Consider the following 25,994-nt stretch of genomic DNA (forward strand, 5'->3'; position numbering starts at 1 on the left):
ACTTTGTCTGGTAACCTTAACCTCTTTACCAAACATAAACAGAGCTGAATTCAATGCACGTTAACACAATTCAAAATAATTTTCAGAAAAGGCTACCATATTAACCAAAGAATAGGAAATATCTTCCCTTATACTTGACAAAAATTTGAATCATTTGTTATATCAAATTGACTATATTTACTTTTGGATGGTTAGGGGAAAGTTAAATAACTTTTCAGTTCACGGGGTCCAGGATTTTACTTCTCTTCTCTCAATGAAAAAGTTTCCTTCCCAGGAATGGAAGAGAATAAACAAACAGATGATAAGGGAACAGAATTAGCCATAACTTTCAATTATTTGCCTTAATAGTTGACTCCTCCCTTATGTTCCCCCCATCCTTCATCATGCCCTCCTGCCACAACTCCCATATTAAAAAATGGTTTAATGGCTATATTTCCTTTTGCAAATTTTACTTCACCATTAAACGTAAGAATATCCCAGAAGTGGTACTCAGCTGTTAAACTTGACAGTTTTCATCAACTTGCCAAAAAAATTATGATAATGAACCATATTAAACTCTCATGAAACAGGAAAAAAGCTTAAAAACACAGAGACAACTTATGTAAGAAAAAAAAGCACACACAGATTTATTCAAACTGTTAAAATATGTAGACGGCAGTACACACAGTGGACTATATACAATGCACTTCTACAAGTGCATGCATAACTACACCACTGTATGAATTAGGGGATCCACAGAAAGATAATTTATGACTACAGAAGCTGACGAAATGAAAACCTTTGTCATTCATCAGGATGAGATAACAGCAACAGCTACGGCCCCTACAAAATTAACAGGAAACATTGCTTCTCTCAAGGACATACTGCAGCTGAAAAGTGCCATAAAAACCTCCATTAAAAAAAATTTAGTTTTTAATTGAAGGATAATTGCTTTACAGAATTTTGTTGTTTTCTGTCAAACATCAACAAGAATCAGCCATAGGTATACATATGTCCTCTCCTTCATGAATCTCCATTTCTGAATGACTTCTGTATTCTTACTCAGTGAGAAGCTCTGTTATCTAAAATCACAGACATCAAAAGTTTTGCTCTTAAAACATATATCGATAAGAATAAATATCCCACTCTTGCCTGGAGGATGTGAGTCACCTAGACACAGAAAACCAGGCTTCAGGTTAGGGGTGTCTGAACCCAACGTTCCACACAGATGTTAACTTTGTAGCTTCTAAAGACAACATGACCATGGATTCACTTCACAGTCCAGGTCTGATTTTAACCCCATTACACATAGCTCTGCTTTGTCTTGAGCCTATCAAATTCTATTAATTTAAATTTCATCTGAACACCTTTCCTCCAAATCCTGTAATGATTTTATTATTTTGGTTGGTGAGATGCCTACATAGTACCTATTGTATGGTGTCCCCCACTGAAACAAGCTAATAACTCTGACTATTGTCCAAGGTCTTGGGCTAATCGAGCTGGACAAAAAAAAACAACAAAGTGTAAGCCCAAACTTTCCATTCCTGTGGTTCCTGATCAGAAAGCTCACATAATTATGTGTAACAGTGAGAAAAAGAGGACAAAAAGAAGGTTATTGTTTAGTCGCTAAGGTGTGCAACCCCTTAGTCTGCTGCACACCAGGCTCCTGTATCTATGGGATTTCCCAGGCAAGAATACTGGAGTGGGTTGCCCTTTCTTTCTTCGGGGGATCTTCCCAACCCAGGGTTCGAACCCATGTCTCCTACATTGGCAGATGGATTCTTCACCACTGAGCCACCAGGGAAGCTCCAGTTAACTGGTTAAAGAAATATAATTTTAGCTATCATAGAGAAGAGTTCATAAGACAACCAAACAGAGGTTTTGTTTTTGTTTTTCATCCACTAACCAAAAGTTATATACCCCTTCAGGCACTGGGTTAGCCAACCAAAGAAAGATGCATTGATAGAAAGTTATGCAAATATCTTCCCATCTTCTCCTTATCACTGATCATGTCCATTTCCCCTGACGCCCCAAATTGGGAGAAACATTTCAACTGTGAATCGTTCATGGTGGTTAGGGAGAGTGACATCAACTTTCAGAGACTAACCATTCTTTGTGATGTTGCCATAAAAGGGAGAAGACAAACCTTTAAACCACCTGGCAAAAAAGAAGTCAATTTCCTCAGAAAGATTATTATGTCTAAATAATTCCCCAATAAGTTCTTTGGAATATTCTTTTGCTTCCACAGATATTTAGCTTTTTAGTCATTAAAAAAGAAAGCCACTGGAACTTAAAACTCAGATAAAACTTCTTTGGAATATAGTTATTATAGTAAAACAGTAAATATTACCTTAAACTCCGACAACCATTCCTCCACAACCCCTTTCTCTGAAGTAAACATCTTTCCACATCTGTTCTAAATCTTCAACCTGAAAATTAACATAGAAAAATGCTAAAATTTTGAATACATTTTCTTTATAGTCAGATTACCAAGGATAGAAGTAATCCTATAAAATTTAGTTACTTTTTTATTGAGAAATTAAAACAGTTTCAAGCATAAAGTACTGAGTTAATATCAAAAATCAATGTGCACAAACAGCATTGACATGTAAGAATCATGACAAAAGTATAAACGATTATAACATGATGAAATCAGCTCTACAATTTTCATTCAGCTTTTAGTAATGTCAGCTGCAAAACATACTGGACATTTTTTTCTTAGTTTAAATTAAATAATTCCAAAGGGATAATGCAACTTAAGAAAACATCTTAAAATTATGAAAATACAAAAAGACATGCATCCAAACTTGACTTTATAGAAAACATTACAGTAATTTAATTTGCTTATATTTCGGTTCTTTAGGACAATAACTAGGCAAGCCACTTGGCTTCCTGGAAGCTAAATATTCATAAAACAGAAGTAAAAGTGGTAATATCCAAGATAATGACAATATGCAACAATAGCTATTCAGAAGATTGGAATTTACTTAAGTACAAATAAGAAAAAAAGGGAGTTAAAGGAAATGCAAAACAAATTTATCTCAAGCAAAAAAGTACAATATAGTTTTCTTCATACTTTCATCTATAGGAAAGTGGACTGTTTCTTGAGGGAAAATTTTATTAGTTCTATCTGAATTTGCTAAACTCCTAAGTCAGACACAAACCCTGCATTAGCCTTCTTAATTTTCATCAGAATTATCATGTAGAAGAAACCAAGGCAAAATTGACAGAAACTGAATCTTGATTCTATTCTTACTTGTAGTATAAATTTGGGCAAGTTATTTGCCTTCCTTTTTTCATTCATGAAATAGGAAAAACCACAACACATACTTTCAACTGATTACTGTGAAAATTAAATGAAAAAATGTAAATAAAAGCACCTGGCCATAAAAGTGTTGTTTTACTATGCAATACTATTACTGAAGATTATCAACTCATACAATTTCTGCTTAGTTGTCTATCAAAGTATAAAGATACATCTTAAATAAACACAAGTTCGTGCAAAGAATACATTCTAATGTTTCTATTGTCTAATTTCTATTAAAAATGGTTAAGAAAATACATATATTCATTGATTCATTTATTCATACATGAAGAATTACTTGAGAGAGAGCATTTTACTTTTTTAAGATTAAAAAATAGCCCTTTTATTATTCTAAATTTTATTCTTGGATCAAGCCAAACTATTAAAAAACCACATTATCTGTAGCGTATTATTCATTTTATAGTACTGTTCATTCACATAAACCAGGCTTTGAGTTTATGCCCAAAATGTTATGAAAACGCTGCTTGATCATACGTTATCCTCTTTAAAATCTAAAGGAGCAAAAAATTTACATCTTCAGTTTTCAATACCATGAAAAATTCTCCTTTAGAGTAACTGGTTTGCTTTTATATTATGGATACTGTGAATCTCCCAGAAGATTCCCTTTGCTTTGATTTTAATAAAATGGGAGTCAAAGTTTCTACCTTAATTCTATCCACAAAAAAACTGGCTAGGATTAACTTTATTTATAATATTATATTACGTTCCCTTATTTTCTTTCTACCTAGATCTACTTTTTTTTTAATCCTGTTATACACATTTGTGAAGCAAAATGAAGCAAGGTAAATATAAATACACATGAGTTTTCTTTTCTATTTATCCACTGATCATCTAGTAAATTAAGACAGAAAGCAATCACAAATAGAACCAGAAGTTACAAAGAATTGGGAAGGTAAAATTTTTACAAAAGTTCAAAATAATTCTCTAATTAAAATTAATTTTTAAAAGGTTACAATCAAGAGGGATATGCAAAAGGATCAAGAATAGTCAAAGTAATCTTAAAGAACAGCAATGCTGGAGGACTTGGACTTCTAAATATTAAGGCTTACTACAAAACTTACCATTACCAAAAGCACAGTAATTAAGCCAGTGTGGTATTATCATATTATTACTATCAATAAAATCCAATGAAACAGAGCAGAATAGCCAGAAACAGACCTATACACACATGATTATTATCTGATCTATGACCAAAGTGACAATGTAATTCAGTAGGGAAAGGGTAATCTTTATAAAAAATGGGGTTAGGTCAACTGGACAGCTACATGGGATAGGGGATAGGAAGAGAACCATAACCCACTAGCTAACGCCATATGCAAAAGGCAGCTGCAGTTGGATCACAGATCTAATTTTAAAAAGTAAAACAAAGCTTTTAGAACATAAGAGAATACCTTCAAAACCTTGGGGTAGGCAAAAAAAAAATTAAACATGAGACACAGAAGCACTAATCATAAAGGGATTGTTATAAACTGGACTCCATTAAAAGAATTTCTGTCTGCCAACAAATGAATGGATAAAGAAAATATGATACACACACAAACATATAATGGAATATTATTGAGCCTTCAAAAGAAGGAAATTCTGCCATTTGCAACAACACAGATGAATCTGGGAATCTTATGCTAAGTTAAATAACCCAGACATATAGAGACAAATATTGCAAGGTCTCACTTGTGCTCAGAATAAGTCAAACTCATGTTAACAAGGAGTAAAGTCATGGTTTCCAGGGGCTGGGGAGGAGGGGTGGAGGAATGTGGAGATGCTGGCCAAAGGATACGAATTTTCAGTTATACGATGAGTAAGTTCTGGTAACCTAATGGGCAGCATGGTAGCCATAGCTAATAATAATGTATACCTGAAATTTGATAAAAGAGTAGATTTTAAGTGTTCTCACTACACACATAAAAATTGGTAATTATGTGTGATGACAGATTTGTTAATTAACTTGATTGTGGTATACCAAAACATCACGTACACTTTAAATACATTATTTGGCAATCATATCTCAGTAAACCTGGGGTGGGGGAAGGGAAGAACTTCTATTCACCAGAAGATATCATTAAGTGAATGAAAAGGCAAAACCAGAGTGGGAGAGGATACTAACAATTCTGTCAAAAGTCTTATATTCAGAAATATAAGGAATTTATCAATTATTAAGAAAAAGGCAGAAAATTCAATAGGAAAAGCAAACACATCACTTATTCAAATGGAAACATAACATATGAAAGGTACTCAAGAGTGCTGGTCATCAGGGAAATATCACACACACACACACACACACACAGCTAGAATGAAAGAGTCAATATTAAATGTTGAAAAAGATATGAAGCAACCAGAATATTCATACACAACTGGCGCAAATGTAAATTGATACAGTATCCTGTATCCTGGAAAATACTTTGTTAATACCCTCTAATTGAACACATGTATACTCTAACAATTCCATGCATAAAAATATAACTTACAGAAATGTGGATGTATGTCTCCGAAAGATGTGTTCAGGAACATTCAGAGTAGCAGTTTTTATAAAGAGTCAAAAACTAGAAAGAAACCAAATGTCCACCAAGAGTAGAAATGATAAATTATAGTATATCATACATTGAGTTCTACACAACAATGACAATTGTTGAATACATGAGTATTCAACAATGAATACTCAATGAATAAATGAGTACAAGCTATATAATTACATTTATATAAACTTGCAGAACAGGCAAAACTAATCAATTGTGTGAAAAGTTAGGAGAGTGGCTGCTCTTGAAGGAGTTAATTCTTGGGTTCTAGTAATTGAGCTAAGAGCTGGTCATACAAGAGTGTTCATTTAGTGAAAATTCATCAAACTGAACAGATGATCTGTGCATTTTTCTATGTGTATATTATAGTTAAAGCTACGTTTTTTCTAGTACTCATGTATGGATGTGAGTTGGACGATAAAGAAGACTGAATGAGGAAGAATTGATGCTTTTGAATTTGGGGGCTGGAGAAGACTCTTCAGAGTCCCTTGGACTACAAGAAGATCAAATCAGACAATCCTAAAGGAAATCAACCCTGAATATTCACTGGAAGGACTGTTGCTAAAACTGAAGCTCTAATACTTTGGCCACCTGATGCAAAGAGCTGACTCACTGAAAACGACCCTTATGCTGGGAGAGGTTGAGGATAGGAGGAAAATGGGGGCGACAGATGATGAGATGGTTGGATGGCATCACCGACTCAATGGACATATGAGTTTGAGCAAACTTCTGGAGATAGTGGAGGACAGAGGAGCCTGGCACGCTACAGTCCAAAGCGTCAGACACAACTTAGAAACTGAACAACAGCAAATTACACATTAGTAACACCAGAACACCCCAGGCCTCTTATTCCCTTATTAGAGGTCAAATGGGAGCCCTCAACCGTAGATCTAAGTTTATATGAATACTCAGTGAAATTGTCCCTCCCCATACTTCTTTGCCTTCCTCTGCAGGGCCCAAAAGAACACCTCCTCCAGAACACCTCCTCCACCCTGAAACTTTCACAGCCTCACCACCACTTTCCGCAGCTGGTCCATCAGGATTAATGTCATTTTCCCTTCCCCCTGTTGATGTCAAGAACCACTAGAAACTACAGCTCCCAGGTTACACTTGCACATGGTCTTTGCAGGCCCTCTACTTTACCCCCATCTCCTATTCCAGTCTACTTCTGGAAGGAAGTTCTCTTTCCCTGAGCCTTCTGAAATTAACAATCTGTTACCAGCAAAATCCTCTAATCTTCAACAGTTTTCTGAATGTCACTTTCTTCTTCTAACAAGAAGCCTGGCTCTTCTCTGAAGATACCCGATTTCCCTGAAAGTTTCTCAAAGAGTGACTGACTGCCTTTCCTCTTATAACCCTGGAAGAAACCACTGGCCCTAGAGGTAATATTAGCATTTCAGATCAACCTCCCTTTCTCCCATCCACCCAATGCTGTTCCGAAACGCATTTAGCTGTCATCTATCAATCAATCCCTCCCCTCCAGTCATCCCGCTCCTTCATTTCTAGATGGTTTTAGCTCTGGCTTATTGTCATGCTTTCAAATTACTCTTATTTAAAATCTTAGTGTTTTTTCTTCTCACTCAGTGAACTCTTAATTCCTAAAAATCTCCTCCAACAATATTGACTTCTTCCCTGTCTCAGTAACTCAGTCATATGATCATAACCTAGACCAAAAATTCAGGTCAGGACCATTTTAAAAAATATTTTAAGTATTAGTATTAATTTATTGAGCAGACCTGAAACAACACCCAACAGTCAAATTTGGAACAATTTGAACAACAGAACAAACAACATAGTAGTGAATTATTATCCAAAGTATAAAATAAATATACAAGACCATATTGAAATAAATAAATGACTAAATAAATATTAGAGAAGAAGAGACAAGCCTTCCTTTCAGATACTATATGTAGATACGTCCCACTCCAGGAAGTTTAGTACATGCCTCCCTATGGACCAAAATGGGCTGGTCATGGTGATTTGCTTCAAAAGAAAAGAGTATTGAAAAGCGGAAAACAGTAACTTTATAGAGGAGAAATCTGATAAACACTGGCTTGACTAAGGTTAACAACACCCATGATACCATGTGAATATCATGTACCCTTGATATGATGAGAAGGATCTCTCTCTGTGATATTCCTTCTGCTGCTGCTGCTGCTAAGTCACTTCAGTCGTGTCCGACTCTGTGTGACCCCATAGACGGAAGCCCACCAGGCTCCCCCGGTCCCTGGGATTCTCCAGGCAAGAACACTGGAGGGGGTTGCCATTTCCTTCTCCAATGTGTGAAAGTGAAAAGTGAAAGTGAAGTCGCTCAGTCGTGTCCGACCCTTAGCAACCCCACGGACTGCAGCCCACCAGGCTCCTCCGTCCATGGGATTTTCTAGGCAAGAGTACTGGAGTGGCTTGCCATTGCCTTCTCCGGATATTCCTTCTAAAAAGCAATAAACCCAGTATGATCATGATACAAACATTAGAGGAAATTTAATTTTGGAGACATTTTACAAAATATCTTAACTATATTCCTCAAAACTAACAAGGTCAAGAAAAATAAAAAATACTAAGAGACTCTAATAGGCCAGAGAGCCTAAGGTGACAGTTCAGTTCAGTTCAGTCACTCAGTCGTGTCCGACCCTTTGCGACCCCATGAATCACAGCACACCAGGCCTCCCTGTCCATCACCAACTCCCGGAGTTTACCCAAACTCATGTCCATCGAGTCGGTGATGCCATCCAGCCATCTCATCCTCTGTCATCCCTTTCTCCTCCTGCCCCCAATCCCTCCCAGCATCAGGGTCTTTTCCAGTGAGTCAACTCTTTGCATGAGGTGGCCAAAGTATTGGAGCCTCAGCTTTAGCATCAGTCCTTCCAGTGAACACCCAGGACTGATCTCCTTTAGAATGGACTGGTTGGATCTCCTTGCAGTCCAAGGGACTCTCAAGAGTCTTCTCCAACACCACAGTTCAAAAGCATCAATTCTTCGGCAATCAGCTTTCTTCACAGTCCAACTCTCACATCCATACATGACCACGGGAAAAACCATAGCCTTGACTAGACAGACCTTGGTTGGCAAAGTAATGTCTCTGCTTTCTAATATGCTATCCAGGTTGGTCATAACTTTCCTTCTAAGGAGTAAGCGTCTTTTAATTTCATGGCTGCAATCAGCATCTGCAGCGATTTTGGAGCCCAAAAAAATAAAGTCTGACACTGTTTCCACTGTTTCCCCATCTATTTCCCATGAAGTGATGGGACCAGATGCCTTGATCTTAGTTTTCTGAATGCTGAATTTTAAGCCAACTTTTTCACTCTCCTCTTTCACTTTGATTAAGAGGTTCTTTAGCTCCTCTTCACTTTCTGCCATAAGGGCGGTATCATCTGCATATCTGAGGTTATTGATATTTCTCCCAGCAACCTTGATTCCAGCTTGGGCTTCTTCCAGCCCAATGTTTCTCATGATGTACTCTGCATATATGTTAAATAAGCAGGGTGACAATATACAACCTTGACATACTCCTTTTCCTATTTGGAGCCAGTCTATTGTTCCATGTCCAGTTCGAACTGGTGCTTCCTGACCTGCATACAGATTTCTCAAGAGGCAGGTCAGGTGGTCTGGTATTCCCATCTCTTTTAGAATGTTCCATAGTTTATTGTGATCCACACAGTCAAAGGCTTTGGCATAGTCAATGAAGCAGAAATAGATGTTTTTCTGGAACTCTCTTGCTTTTTCCATGATCCAGAGGATGTTGGCAATTTGATCTCTGGTGCCTCTGCCTTTTCTAAAACCTGCTTGAACATCTGGAAGTTCATGGTTCACATATTGCTGAAGCCTGGCTTGGAGAATTTTGAGCATTACTTTACTAGCGTGTGAGGTGACTGCAATTGTGCGGTAGTTTGAGCATTCTTTGGAATTGCCTTTCTTTGGGATTGGGATGAAGACTGACCTTTTCCAGTCCTGTGGCCACTGCTGAGTTTTCCAAATTGGCTGAAATATTGAGTGCAGAACTTTAACAGTATCATCTTTCAGGATTTGAAATAGCTCAACTGGAATTCCATCACCTCCACTAGCTTTGTTCGTAGTGATGCTTTCTAAGGCCCACTTGACTTCACATTCCAGGATGTCTGGCTCTAGGTGAGTAATCACACCATCGTGATTATCTGGGTCGTGAAGAACTTTTTGGTACAGTTCTTCTGTGTATTCTTGCCACCTCTTCTTAATATCTTCTGCTTCTGTTAGGTCCATACCATTTCTGTCCTTTATCAAGCCCATCTTTGCATGAAACGTTCCTTTGGTATATCTAATTTTCTTGAAGTGATCTTTAGTCTTTCCCATTCTGTTGTTTTCCTCTACTTCTTTGCATTCACGACCATAAATGCAATATGGTCACCTGGATTGGATCATATTGAACAGAACAGAAAAGGGATAGTTTCAAAAAAAAAAGCCCTGGTAAATTTCGAATAAAGACTGAAATTTAGTTAACAGCAATGTGATAGTAATGACAAATATACAATGATAATATGACATTAGGAGAAACTGAAACTAGGTGTGGAGTACACAGGAATTCTCTTTACCATCTTTGTAACTTTTCTAGAAATTTTAAATTGTTTAAAAACTTACTGAAGCACTGATATATTTCTATTCTAGGATCCAATCCAAATGATACTGTATTCAAAAACAAAACAAAATACTAAAGTACATCAACATACAAGCACATATTCATATCTTCTGATAACATTCTACACCATTCGTTATTAAAGCTTCAATTTCAATACTTTCATAATACTTCATTTTACAAGGGTTTCTCAAACCTGAGGAGCAAATTCTCTTCCATTACACCTCACTCTCTGCACTAAACTGAGGTGACAAAATAAACTAATTTATGAAGAGATTTCTTATCTAGTTGCTGAAAGTTAGAAAAAGGGAAATAATTATAGTACTGAATTATAAACATGAATGAAAATTCAAATCATGTTTACTTATCATTAGTTGTGTTTTAAGGACAGTAATAAACTCAATCATTTTCATGATCAAAAATCAGGGGTCAAAAATCCTCAGCACAATATAGAAGTATTTTTAATTTGTAACTTCATAAAAATATTAAACTGTACCATAAAATTATAAAAAGTAAAAATTTCAACTGGCATTCATGCAGGTTTAAATTACCAAGTCAAGCCAGTTTGAAACAAATCTAAACATAAAACTTAAAAATTCTTTTAGATGACAAGTTTTTTTAAATTTCATAAAAGGAAAAGTATCTTAAGAAAAATAGAAGATGTACAAATATTAAAAATGAAACCGGAAACAATAATGCATTATACAAAGAAGAGGTTAATGGAATTTTATAAAATGTAGAATCAGTATCTAGAGAAACAGAAGATGAAAAAGCAATAGTGTGTGCCAGTTGAGAGAAGTTTTTCTTTGTCCTTACCACACATTGCAACACTCTAAAAAAATCTCTCCATGAGCCCTGGCTTCCATGATGAATAACAGTTATGACTAAAGGTACCACTAAAGACTAGGTAGGACAAGAAACAAATGGACCACAAAATTGAAAGAGTGTTTTCAAAACTATTTCTCTCTACCAGCACTCAGCAAGAAGCTCCTACAGTCGCTATCTCGCCCCCACATTTCATATCTAAGATGTAATCTTTTAACATTTGTGGCAGTCTTGATTATATAACTTTGAAGTTTTATAAAACTAGTTAGATATCTCAAGTAATATTTTAAAATACATTCTCACATTAAAAAAAAAAAAACTTTATTCTTCTCAAAGGCAAAAGGAACAAAATTAGGTGTTTCATACTGTGTAACTAACTTCCTATTTTTCTCAAACATATCTTGGAAAAGAATATTTAAAATTCTATTAGAAAGCTTGCTAATATTCAATGCAGTATTTCACAAGCAGAGTTAGTCTGTGTTAAATCAATTTTTTATATTTTCAGTATGTAATAGAACATTTCTAAATCTCTTATTCTTCAGTTGCTGCATTATATTTTAATTTTAACCCTGATAATGATTCCTGAATTCCTCAAGAAACATTCCAGAAAGCATATCATAAAAGTGTTGTCACAAAAGATCTATACCTTATTATGTTTTACTCTCATCCAATTAAGGAAGGATACAAAAAGAAAAAATGAGTACTTATAATTTTCACTGCAAAACTCTAAAAAATCATGAAGTATTAACTAGAAATTAATACTGAATCTTCTAAAACCATTTGCTTTATATGTCATGAAAATCAAGTTTCTATGAATCTAAAGAATAAACAAATTTCTGTAAGTAGATAATAACATACCACCAAGTTTTAACTTTTCTGTCTTATGAAATAGGGCCATTACAAGTAAATTAAGTGCTATCAGAAGATTATCAAGATTCTTGGTTGAATTTTAGGAAAACAGAGCAGAAGGAAATGTTCAGATTATGTTACAAAATAAACTTAATTTAATCTCAGTGATTTTACTGCTTAGAAAATGACCAATCAACTGAAGAGTTCTATGGAACAGGAGGGTACCTGGGCTGTTGCTTAAAAAGAAGTGGTGCTGACTGCCTCACTGCCCACGTGTGTTCTCAAGTGAACAGTTTCTTCTCAGGCCACAGGGAGAAGGAACAGAATTTACAGCCAGTAGCAGAAGTGTGGGAAATCTTTTCAAAGACCTATAACTTAGGCCTATTTTCCCCATAAATCAAAAATACCTGGTTATTAAAAATAGAGAAGAGATTTTTACTATGGCAAATGTCTTTCGAATTCAACATCTTTTGCCTACCCCAAGGACAAATACAACTGTGTTGGGATACCAAGTATTATGGCAACCAGGCCAGCATATTTCCTTTGTAAAAGGTAGGACAATTGGAAGAAAGGTAGCAATCCCTCTTCTCATTCCCCATTTCCAGCTTCCTAGTCTTTTCAAAACTTCCAGAACTTCAGAAGAACCTTTTGTCCAGGGAAAGGGTATCTGATTTGAATTCAAATAATATAAGTGAGAAATTTTTTCTTAAAAACTATTTGTCAACAACAACTTTGGTATCTGGATTGTCCCCATAAGCTGCTTTCACCAAAAGAATGCAGTGAACACTTGCTGTGACTTTATCTGCAGCTTTCACTTTTTTTTTTTTCTCAATTGGGGAATAATTGCTTTACAGTATTGTGTTGGTTTCTGCCATACATCAACATGAATCAGCCACAGGTATACATATGTCCATATGTCCCCCCTTCTTGAGCACCCCTCACATCTCCCTTCTCATCCCACCCCTCTCAGTTGCCACAAGATCACTGGGTTGAGCTCAGTTTACTGTGTTACACAGCAAATTCCCACCTGCCATCTATTTTACACATGGAAACTGTATATGCTTCCCTGGTGGCTCAGACGGTAAAGAATCTGCCTGCAATGCAAGAGACCCAAGTTCAATCCCTGGGTCAGGAAGATTTCCTGGAGAAAGGAATGGCAACCCACTCCAGTATTCTTGCCTGGAGAATCTCATGGACAGAGGAACCTGGTATGCTACAGTCCATGGGGTTGCAAAGAATCAGACATATTCGAATGAATTTCACTTTCACTTTTTTCACTTTTCAAAGTGTATGTTTCCATGCTTTTCTCTCAATTTGTCCTACCCCTTCCTTCCCCAAGTCCACAAGTCTGTTCTCTATATCGACGTCACCATTACGCAGCTTCCACTTTCACGTGCTTAGAATCCAGCCCCCGTACTATAAGAAGCCCAGACCATCATGAAAAGTTGCAAGGGAAAGAACCGAGACCCTGGCTGAGAGTCAGTACCAAGTACCAGCCACAAGACTGACCCATTTGGATATTCCAACCAAGCCAGGCCTCCAGATGACTACAGCTTCAGCTGACAACATGAAGCAGAAGATCTGCCATGCTATAATTAATCTACTCAAGCTCAGAGTTGTGAGAGATCAAAAATACTTGCTGTTTGAAGCCACTAAGTTTGGGGATGATTTGTTAGGTAGCAACAGATAACCAGAACACCATTTTAATCAAATATCTAGGGTATACCTTTTTCGTACAAGGCAGTGTGCTCTTATTAGAGAGTATCGGATTTTTCAAAACACGATCCCTGCCATCAAGGAATTAGATTTTTCTCTAAAAACTTGTAGTAAAACTTGTTCAATAAATGTGTTTACATTCTGCTGATGTATACTTTTTGCCTATCCTACTGTTAATGACGAGACATTGTGATATGGTTGGCCAGAATTCAAAGTTTGGAAAAGTCCATAGCCACAAAGCAAAACAAAACTCAATTTATAACTATCTTATCTTAAATGCTATGCTTAATCAACGGAGCCAGCTTATCAGAGTAACCATCACAGCCATCACTATGCTATATAAAAGTTGCTTTTATTCATCAGGTATAAACTATCTCATTTTGTATATATCCTGATACAAACACCTCTGACTTTCCCTAAGACATCAAATGATTTCACTTAAGCTTTCAGTTAAAAAAAATGATGTTGCATCATGGTTTTCTTCTTTATAGTACTGTTTGTTGTTTAATTGCTAAGTTGTGTCTGACTCTTTTTGCGACCCCATGGGCTGCAGCCCGCCAGGCTCCTCTGTCCATGGGATTTCCCAGGCAAGAATACTGGAGTAGGTTGCCATTTCCTTCTCCAGGGGATCTTCCCAACCTAGGGATCAAACCTGCATCTTCCACACTGGCAGATGGATTCTTTACCAATGAGCCACCAGGGAAACCCTTTTTATAGTACAGATCTTTGTAAATTTTGAAATAATAAAAAATTTTAAATGATACAACAAGGGATTCAAGTTTGCTAGAACAATTAATTAATAACCCTTATTATTGGAAGCCTCAATATAAAACAGGCTACTAAGAGAAAACATACAATTTCCAAAATTATTATAGACTATGATAGATTTTTCATCTGTCTAGGATTTTATAAAGTCTCAAGAAAATTAAGAGGTAAACTAGAAAAGTTCTTAAATTCCCTGCTCATCCTACATCCATATATAGATTAATTATTCAAAAGAAAGTTTAGTAAAATGTTATAATATCTTAAAGTTACAGAAAGGGATATATGCATAAGACCACAAAACCCATGTGGTCCAATAGCCACATCTCAAAGCACAGGATGAACACAGGCTGCTTTCACATTGATGATGTTCCATTCTTTATTTGCTGAATGCCTTTCTAACTTACTCATCTTGTCTATGTCCCCTATGGCTATCCTAGTCCTATCACAAGCTTTATGCTCCAGACACATACTCTCCTCCACACCACATCGGCATTTCTCAATTCCCAAATCTAAATTCTTCAAGTAATTCTCTGTACCATATCCTTATTTTGATCCTGACCACAACTCAAAGCCAACCTAGAAACTGGCCAACCTGAGGACAGATATCTCCATTTGGTCCAACAGTTGAGATCAAAGATATAGACAAATATAGATGCAAGTTTATTTCGAAGGGGCTTTGTGTGGGCAAAAAGAGTAAAAGTATCTAGTATCTACTATAGATGTAATATCCCAGGAGAAATCTAACAAGCTGAATACCAGGACACAACATTTCAATCAGGAAAACCTTTTTTTTTTTTTAATTTCCTTTGTAATCATGTCTCACAGAAAGATCTCATATGCTTGCTGCTGCTGCTGCTAAGTCACTTCAGTCGTGTCTGACTCTGTGTGACCCCATAGACGGAAGCCCACCAGACTCCCCCGTCCCTGGGATTCTCCAGGCAAGAACACTGGAGTGGGTTGCCATTTCCTTCTCCAATGTGTGAAAGTGAAAAGTGAAAGTGAAGTCGCTCAGTCGTGTCCGACCCTTAGCGACCCCACGGACTGCAGCCTACCAGGCTCCTCCATCCATGGGATTTTCTAGGCAATAGTACTGGAGTGGCTTGCCATTGCCTTCTCCATCTCATATGCTTAGAGTCAGCTAAACCTCAAGACTTTTTTCATACAAACTGTTTCCAAACCAGGTCACTCCTATCTTATACTTAACAAATCAACTCTTAAGAATCTAAGTGACAATTTAACATTTTAGATTGATTCACACATCATAGATACATAAACATTTGCTCAGTGAATGAATAAGTGAGCAAACCTTTGAAACTTTGCTGATTTGGGCCCTGAATTCCATTGTTTTTTAAATATAACATTTACCTTGTTATATTAGCTCTCCATCACAGCATATAAAAGTGATCCTGAATGCAAGGAGTTTTGAACTAGAGGAAAAGTAAGGAAATAGGGTTAGAGATATGTTGTAAAGCTATCCATACGTAAGAAATTATGGGTGCAATAATAATAAATAGCTTTTCCCAAAGTAGACACAGGCTAAGTACAGAAGGTGCCAAACTAAGTACATATCCATGATAAAAATCTATTTTCAATGTTTAGAATGGAGAAGGAATAGGGGCCTAGGCTGAACAAAGTTCCAGATCTGCCAATGAAATAGGAATCTCTGAAACAGATAACGGGAGAAATATCAAGAGAAAATAAAAGAAAATACAAGAATTATAACAATGAATCTTACGACTGTCCAAGAAGACAACAAAGAAAACAAATAGTTTCAATGAAATGAAATTGGGATCTAATAGAGAGAAAGAAAAAAAAATTACATAGCCAGTATAGTCACAGGATTTTTACAACTAAAACACAAGAAAAATTACTTTTGGTTGTTGTCAATGAAGACAATACCATTAAAACTGAAAATTGCCAGTCCTTATCATCAAGAAACTAACTGAAAGTCACAGTCATGTCCAACTCTTTGGGACACCTTGGACTATACAGTCCCAGGAATTCTCCAGGCCAGAATACTAGAGTGGGTACCCTTCCCCTCTCGAGGGGATCCTCCCAACCCAGGGATTGAACCCAGGTCTCCCACATTGCAGAGGGATTTTTTACCAGCTGAGCCACAAGGGAAGCCCAAGAATACTGGAGTGGGTAGCCTATCCCTTCTCCAGCAGATCTTCATGACCCAGGAATCAAACCAGGGTCTCCTACGTTGCAGGCACATTTCTTACCAACTGAGGTATCAGGGAAGCCCCAAGAAACTAAGGAATCAATTATTTATAACATGAAGATTTACCTCCATTGTGTCACTCTGCCCTCATATTCTAACATACAAACCATTATGTATTACCAACATTACTTGAAAAAAGGAAAATCTTCTTTTATCATATAAGAACAATTAATATAGCTCTTTGAGTAGATTCATACCTACTTTCATCATTGCTTTAGAAAGTGTGTTAATCACAGTCATATCTTACTCTTTGCAACCCCATGGGCCATAGCCCACTAGGCTCCTCTGTCCATGGAATTCTCCAGACAAGAACACTGGAGTGGGTTGCCATTTCCTTCTCCAGGGCATCTTCCCAACCCCGGGATCAAACCTGAGCCTGCCTGAGTCATTGCAGGCAGGCTCTTTACTGTCTGAGCCACTAGGGAAGCCCCTCATTGGCTTTAACCAGAGAAAATGACCTTGAACTTAAAGTATCAATGCTTTTCAGTTCCTTTTCTAAAATTTTTATTCATTTATTTATTTATTTTGGGCTGTGCTGAAACTTCTTTGCTGCAAGAGGGCTTTGTCCAGTTGTGGTAAACGGACTTCTCACTGCAGTGGCTTCTCTGGTTGCAGCTGATGGATACTAGGCATGCAAAGTCAGTAGTTGGCAGCACACAGGCTTAGTTGCCCCACAGCATGTGGCATCTTCCCAGACCAGGGATCCAACCTGTGTCCTCTGCACTGGCAGGTGGATTGTTAACCACTGTACCACCAGGGAAGGCCTCAGTTTCTTTTAAACCAACAACCTACTTTAAGCATTGCTTGATGCAGAAATCATACTAACAAGATACTAGAAGTATGGCTCAGTAATAGCTGGTATTACAAGACTATAATGAAAAGAATTTTTATACACTAGAACATTCTTAGTCTTTACAAATATAAATATAAGCTTTCTTAAAAATTAAAGCCCTCTGGTTAAGAATTTTCCATTTGCCTGCCAGATGATTTCTTATATCTATAATGAAGTGGCTGGTTTCAATTTGTTAATCAAATAAGTACAATTATTTTGGAAGATTAAGAACAAGTTTTTGCTCTTCATTTTGTTAAGTTAGGTCCAACTCTTTATGACCCCATGGACTGCAGCACGCCAGGCTTCCCTGTCCTTCACCATCTCCCCGAGCTTGCTCAAACTCATGTCCACTGATCCAGTGACATCATCTGACCATCTCATTCTCTGTCACCCTCTTCTCCTCCTGCCCTCAACCTTTCCTAGCATCAGGGTCTTTTCCAATAAGATGGCTCTTCATATCTGGTGGCCAAAAGATCTGTAAGATTATTTTTTTAAGTTACAAATCACCAGAAAAGAGAATATTATGAAGAACTTCACCACTAGTGTTCAGTTCAGTTCAGTTCAGTCTTCGGTGATCAGCTTTCTTCACAGTCCAACTCTCACATCCATACATGACTACGGGAAAAACCATAGCCTTGACTAGATGCACCTTTGTTGGCAAAGTAATGTCTCTGCTTTTTAATATACTATCTAGGTTGGTCATAACTTTCCTTCCAAGGAGTAAGCGTCTTTTAATTTCATGGCTGCAATCAGCATCTGCAGTGATTTTGGAGCCCAAAAAAATAAAGTCTGACACTGTTTCCACATCTATTTCCCATGAAGTGATGGGGCCAGATGCCATGATCTTTGTTTTCTGAATGTTGAGCTTCAAGCCAACCTTTTCACTCTCCTCTTTCACTTTCATCAAGAGGCTTTTGAGTTCCTCTTCACTTTCTGCCATAAGGGTGGTGTCATCTGCATATCTGAGGTTATTGATATTTCTCCCAGCAACCTTGATTCCAGCTTGGGCTTCTTCCAGCCCAGCGTTCCTCATGATGTACTCTGCATATAAGTTAAATAAGCAGGGTGACAATACACAACCTTGACATACTCCTTTTCCTATTTGGAACCAGTCTGTTGTTCCATGGTCAGTTCTAACTGGTGCTTCCTGACCTGCATACAGGTTTCTCAAGAGGCAGGTCAGGTGGTCTGGTATTCCCATCACTTTCAGAATTTTCCAGTTTATTGTGATCCACACAGTCAAAGGCTTTGGCATAGTAAATAAAGCAGAAATAGATGTTTTTCTGGAATTCTCTTGCTTTCTCCATGATCCAGCGGATGTTGGCAATTTGATCTCTGGTGCCTCTGCCTTTTCTAAAACCTGCTTGAACCTCTGGAAGTTCACGGTTCACATACTGCTGAAGCCTGGCTTGGAGAATTTTGAGCATGACTTTACTAGCATGTGAGATGAGCGCAATTGTGCAGTAGTCTGAGCATTCTTTGGGATTGGAATGAAGACTGACCTTTTCCAGTCCTGTGGCCACTGCTGAGTTTTCCAACTTTACTGGCATATTGAGTGCAGCACTTTCACAGCATCATCTTTCAGGATTTGAAATAGCTCAACTGGAATTCCATCACCTCCACTAGCTTTGTTCGTAGTGATGCTTTCTAAGGCCCACTTGACTTCACATTCCAGGATGTCTGGCTCTAGGTGAGTGATCACACAATCATGACTATCTTGGTCGTGAAGATCTTTTTTGTACAGTTCTTCTGTGTATTCTTGCCACCTCTTCTTAATACTTTCTGCTTCCGTTAGTTCCATACCACTTCTGTCCTTTATCGAGCCCATCTTTGCATGAAATGTTCCCTTGGTATCTCTCATTTTCTTGAAGAGATCTTTGTCTTTCCTATTCTGTTGTTTTCCTCTATTTCTTTGCATTGATCACTGAGGAAGTCTTTCTTATCTCTCCTTGCTATTCTTTGGATCTCTGCATTCAGATGCTTGTATCTTTCCTTTTCTCCTTTGCTTTTCGCTTCTCTTCTTTTCACAGCTATTTGTAAGGCCTCCTCAGACAGCCATTTTGCTTTTCTGCATTTCTTTTCCATGGGGATGGTCTTGGTCCCTGTCTCCTGCACAATGTCACGAACCTCTGTCCAGAGTTCATCAGGCACTCTATCTATCAGATCTAGTGTACATAACTTTAAAGTTTAAGATGTACGATTTACAGGCAAAGTTCAGTTCAGATTCTAGAAGCAGGAATACACACAGTCAAGCGTTCATAATGCCTGTCAAACAAGCCATCTGCTCTCCATCTCTATGGCAACACCCTCAGTCTCGGTTTTATTGCCTCTGTAGGCTCCAATCACACAGCCTTCCTGCTCCTGTTTCTTCTCCAGGGTACTATACACATACCACCAAACTAATCTTCCTAAAACACTGCTTTTCTCCTGAAACATACTATGACACTTTTCCATATCATATCTGTCAGATCTTCTACCTCAAGCTCCCCTTATAATACAGCCACAATTTACCTATCTAAATTTTACTTACTGCTGTTCTCCAAAATGCATCTTGTCATTCCAACCTCCATGCCTGCCTATGCCTTTCCTCTCTACTATATCTTCCTTTTACACCTCAGTTTTTTTTAGCCTTCCCAGGAAATACTCAGGGCCTGCATTGATGAAGGGTTGGCAAGGCAAACTGTCAGGAGAGAACTATGGCACAACATCTGTGAGCCACAATAGCATCATTTGATTGACTTGTTTAAAGGCTGATTGATTGACTGACCTTGACTTAGAAAAAATCTTACTAGAATTTTTTCAAGAATGTTTTTACAAGAATTCTAGATTCCACTAATAGAAGTTATGCATTTCATTAAAAATAAAAGTACCAGACAAACTTATTTACAAAAGAGAAACAGAATCACAGACATAGAAAACAAACCTATGGTTACCAAGGGGGAAAGGAAGGGAGAGATAAACAAGGAGACTGGGTTGACATATGTACACTACTATATACATAAAATTGGAGAAGGCAACGGCAAGCCACTCCAGTACTCTTGCCTGGAAAATCCCATGGATGGAGGAGCCTGGTGGGCTGCAGTCCGTGGGGTTGCTAAGGGTGGGACACGACTGAGCGACTTCACTTTCACTTTTCACTTTCACACACTGGAGAAGGAAATGGCAACCCACACCAGTGTTCTTGCCTGGAGAATCCCAGGGACGGGGGAGCCTGGTGGGCTTCCGTGTATGGGGTCACACAGAGTCGGACATGACTGAAGTGACTTAGCAGCAGCATATATAAAATAGACAACTAATAAGAACCGACAGTACAGCACAGGGAACTCTACTCAATATTCTGTAATAACATGGAATGATTACATGGAATAATAACATGGATGATGCTGTACATCAAAAACAAACACAATAATGTAAGTCAACTATACTCCAATAAAAAGCAATTAAAAAATAAAGTAAAAATATTAACAAAATAAAAGAATCAGAAACTGAATTATTTTAAATTTAATACTGGGATGAAATCTACAAGGGCAATTAGTTGAATTAATTTTTCCAAAATGTTTGCAGCATTTTTTACAAAACATAATTACATTATATACTGAATGATTCAAGTATTACTTCAGTAAATCAAAAGTTCGTGATACCCTGACACCTAAGACACAAACTATAAAGTTTATGTTGACAGATTATAAAAGTTTCAAACTACAAAAGTTACCTCAAAATCATTTACTGACGTAATTATTGTATAAGTAAGTAGTATAGTGATCAGTAATGCTTTTTACATATTCATTAGACCAGGACCTCAAGTTGACAAGTTATACACCCATCCCCTGTCCAGCTCATACAATTTATCCAGACAGCAGCCAGGCAGGGCCCAAGTGGGAAGAAAAAAAGAGAACAAGACTAGATAAAAACAGACATAGGATGAGAATTGGTCACGTGTACAATTTACTCAGTAATTTTATACATGCAAAAAATCAATATTACTACATATTAAAATTGAAATATTAATAATTCAACAAGCCTTGAGTGCCTACTGAGTATAATACAAAGTGTTTCTATGACTTTGTATTGTTAGTCAAAGAACAGTAAAATGTGATCTGTGTCCATAGGAGCCTGTAATCCAGATGGCAAAGGAAGGGGGAAGATACTGAAGGAAAACGAACCAAGACAGCACCCTATATTTTCTAGAGGAATAATTACAAGTGCTAGAATCATGATAAAATTATGAGAAATGCACAAAATCAACAATGTAGAGCATAAAACAAGGGCTCTGCTTATTATGAAAGTACCAAGAAACTATAAAATTTTCATCAAGAAAGAAAATAAACTAAAAAAATTATTAATACTTAACATTAATCTTTCATTTCTACTAATATTTTTCTTTATTAGAGTATCTTTTCATTGTTACACTTGAATCTTCTTCACGTAATTAAAAGAAATGTTCATCCTTCTCACTGCTTCTATCCAACTCTTCAAAGGAAAACACTGTTGTATTACTCTGTATTATTTCAAACTTTCTTCTAAGCATATACTACATAATCAGCAGTTCTCAAACCTCTTTACTATTAAAAAGTATTGAGAACACCAAAGAGGTTTTTTAATAGTAGATATATCTATTGACATTTATAATTGAAATTTTTAATGATAAAGTTTAAACATTACAATGATAAGGCTATTATATATCAACATCTTTATTTTTAATAATCCCTAAACAAAAAACTATTGAGAAGAGTGACTGGTCTTGTTTCACATTTTTTCAAATTTCTTTAATATCTTGGCTTAATAGAACAGAGGTGGATCTTTATGACTGTTTCTGAATTCAAACTGATATGGATATGATGATCAGTTGGTGTTTTGATTCCCCTCTCCTCTCTAAAATACAATCTTAGAATCCACAGAGCCTCAACCTTTCCATCTAACATATCCTGGACACTTTTCTTTATGTGTGGTAGACTATTACTATTATATTTAGGGCCTTCAACAAGCAGCCCTTCTTATCATATACACCTTTGTGTAGTTCTCTCCCACACAGACGCTGGGCTTGGCAATGTGACCTGTTTTGACCAGAAGCTTTTATCAAACATGCTGCTGCTGCTGCTGCTAAGTCACTTCAGTCGTGTCCGACTCTGTGCGACCCCATAGATGAGAGCCCACCAGGCTCCCCTGTCCCTGGGATTCTCCAGGCAAGAACACTGGAATGGGTTGCCATTTCCTTCTCCAATGCATGAAAGTGAAAAGTGAAAGTGAAGTCGCTCAGTCACGTCCTACTCTTAGCGACCCCATGGACTGCAGCCTACCAGGCTCCTCTGTCCATGGGATTTTCCAGGCAAGAGTACTGGAGTGGGCTGCCGTCGCCTTCTCCATCATCAAACATGAGAAGTGGCTAAATAAAGTTTGCACCTAGGGCACGTCCTCTTGAAACACCATCGTAGAAGGTAGCTGCCATGCTATAAAAGCTCATCTGAATGAGAATCATATGAAGAAAGACCTTGCAGGATAAGAGGCCATCTTGGGGATTTCAGCCACAGCCAAGCTCCCAGATGAATGCAGCTGCACCGTGATTTCAGCTAGACTGCTTTTAGCCATGCAAAGGCAAAACTGCCAGCTGAACCCACTCAACCCATAAAATCATTAGAAAACTACATCTTTGTCATTTTCAAGCCACTTAGCTTTGGGGTAATTTGTTAGACAGTAACAGATAATTAAAACACCATTAAGACACATTTAGAGAAATTAGGTTTTCCTGGGGAAAAAAAAATTCTGAATATTACAATTTTAGCTAAGTCTATTAAGTCACAGGTATTGCCCAGTTTTGAAAATTTTTTCAGCCCCTTAAAATAGTTTTTCCAATTTTTTTTATTTGAAAATGCTGTGACAAACTTTCTTATATTTCTGCAAGTACTTCTACAGGATAGACTCAAGAACACTGCTGGGTCTAAGGTTACTTGTGCATTTTGTTATTTAACAGGGTTTAGTTTACACTGTTATTATAAATGAGCTTTTTTTACACCTTCCATTTTCTCTTTTTAATTATAAGAGCTTATTTCAGAAAACAAAGATCATGGCATCTGGTCCCATCACTTCATGGGAAATAGATGGAAAAACAGTGGAAACAGTGTCAGACTTTATTTTTGGGGGCTCCAAAATCACTGCAGATGCTGACTGCAGCCATGAAATTAAAAGACGCTTGCTCCTTGGAAGGAAAGTTATGACCAACCTTGATAGTATATTAAAAAGCAGAGACATTACTTTGCCAACAAAGGTCCGTCTAGTCAAGGCTATGGTTTTTCCCGTGGTCACGTATGGATGTGAGAGTTGGACTGTGAAGAAAGCTGATCACCGAAGAATTGATGCTTTTGAACTGTGGTGTTGGAGAAGACTCTTGAGAGTCCCTTGTACTGCAAGGAGATCCAACCAGTCCATTCTAAAGGAGATCAATCCTGGGTGTTCATTGGAGGGACTGATGCTAAAGCTGAAACTGCAATACTCTGGCCACCTCATGCGACGAGTTGACTCACTGGAAAAGACTCTGATGCTAGGAAAGGTTGGGGGCGGGAGGAGAAGGGGGCGACGGAGAATGAGATGGCTGGATGGCATCACCGACTCTGTGGACATGAGTTTGAGTGTACTCCGGGAGTTGGTGATGGACAGGGAGGCCTGGCGTGCTGTGATTCATGGGGTCGCGGAGAGTCAGACACGACTGAGCGACTGAACTGAACTGATTTCAAGTATTTAGGAAAGCCATTGTCTTCCTCTGCATTCTATTTATTTCACTTCTAATAATCCTACTGAAACAGTTATCCAAAGTTCATCCCACACAACAGTTAAATTTTTTATTCTACCTCAGTGTTAATTTCCAATTTAATTTTACCTACATGGATTCTGTCATTAAGTTGGCATATCATATTTTAAATGTTCAAGTATTAAAGTTTGCTGCTATGGAAATGATATGAAGAGATACTGACAATGCAGCTCAAAGGACAAAAGTTTCAGGTTACTTTATGAAAAGATTTCTGAATTTTTCAAAAATAAATAATCCAATAAAAAATATAAACCTACATAGCTAATAAAACTGCTTATTTAGATCACAATTAAACGAGAACTATCACTACCACAGACAACCTATGACAATTCCTTCTCACCCCTCGCACACTCACAGACACAAACATTTTAGTCATGTTAATTGTTATACAAAGGACATTCTTGTGACAGCTTGGTATCATGCACTTAATCTCAAAAGGTAAAGCTGAATGAAAATTAAATGAAGATCATATAGCTAACTCCAAAAAATGAACTGGACAAACAAGGATGGGAGACATGACTACATACAGAAATTTAGGTACTTAAAAAACAGTAAGAGGATTTTTAAAACACCAGGATACATTAATAGGAAAATTTTAATATAAGAAATCTGAATGGGTGACAGTACACAATATTCTAAGGATGCCGAAGAACAGCAGCTGGGGCCAGAATTATGTGTCTCCCAATTACTCCAACGTGATCAGGCAAACATGGAAACTAAGGCTCAGAAAGTTTAAGTGATCTAAATTTTCTGTGCACAAAATAATAGCTTTGCCCTACCTACCACACATAACAGAAAAATAAAGAAAATAAAGCATGTGATAACACTCTAAATTATAGTATGATAAATGAATATTAGTATCACTACTAGTTTAGGGAAAAGCTATTTGACAAATGATCTTTATTTTTTGTAGAAGGGTATAGCTATTTTTTTTTTTAACTGAAGTACACTTAATTTACAAGGTTGTGAGGGCTTCTGGTATACAGCAAAGTGATTCAGTTATATATATACATATACATGTATGAAAGTGAAAGTCACTCAGTCGTGTCGGACTCTTTGCTGACTGCATAGACTATACAGTCCATGGAGTTCTCCAGGCCAGAATACTGGAGTGGGTAGCCTTTCCCTTCTCCAGGGGATGTTCCCAACCCAGGGATCAAACCCAGGTCTCCTGCATTGCAGGCGGATTCTTTACCAGCTGAGCCACCAGGGAAGCCCTTTGAATTAAAAAATTTATTCAAACCCTTGTGTCACGGACTTTCAGTCACAGCAAGGGAGCTGCTCTGCTACAAACAAAATCCCAACCCAGAAGCAGGTCGTCCACGAATGGTTTACATGTATGTATCTACTCAATTTTATATATATTTAGTTATATATATATATACTTTTCATTATGGTTTATTACAGGATGTTGAATACAGTTATCTGTGCTATACAGTAGGAACTTGACCTTGTTGTTCATCTATTTTATATATAGTAATCTGTATCTGCTAATCCCAGACTCCTAATTTATCCTGCCCCCACACCGTTTCCCTCTGGTAACTATAAATTTGATTTC

At 37.3% G+C, this 25,994-nt stretch overlaps 1 protein-coding gene across 3 annotated transcripts in view; it reads right to left on the bottom strand.

Moving 5' to 3' along the window:
- Positions 1–25,994, bottom strand: part of HYCC1 (hyccin PI4KA lipid kinase complex subunit 1) — a 101,693-nt gene that overhangs the window by 53,867 nt on the left and 21,832 nt on the right. For all 3 annotated transcript variants that reach the window (XM_055420568.2, XM_055420569.2, XM_055420570.2), the window contains one exon: positions 2,330–2,408. In XM_055420568.2, coding sequence (XP_055276543.1) covers positions 2,330–2,380 — 51 coding nt within the window. In that variant the 5' untranslated portion in view covers positions 2,381–2,408. The remainder of the gene's footprint in view (positions 1–2,329; positions 2,409–25,994) is intronic.

This window comes from Moschus berezovskii, chromosome 3 (assembly GCF_049115385.1).
Source record: "Moschus berezovskii isolate FMDL1 chromosome 3, NW_MosBer_1.0, whole genome shotgun sequence".
In the NCBI taxonomy this organism is placed as follows: domain Eukaryota; kingdom Metazoa; phylum Chordata; class Mammalia; order Artiodactyla; family Moschidae; genus Moschus; species Moschus berezovskii.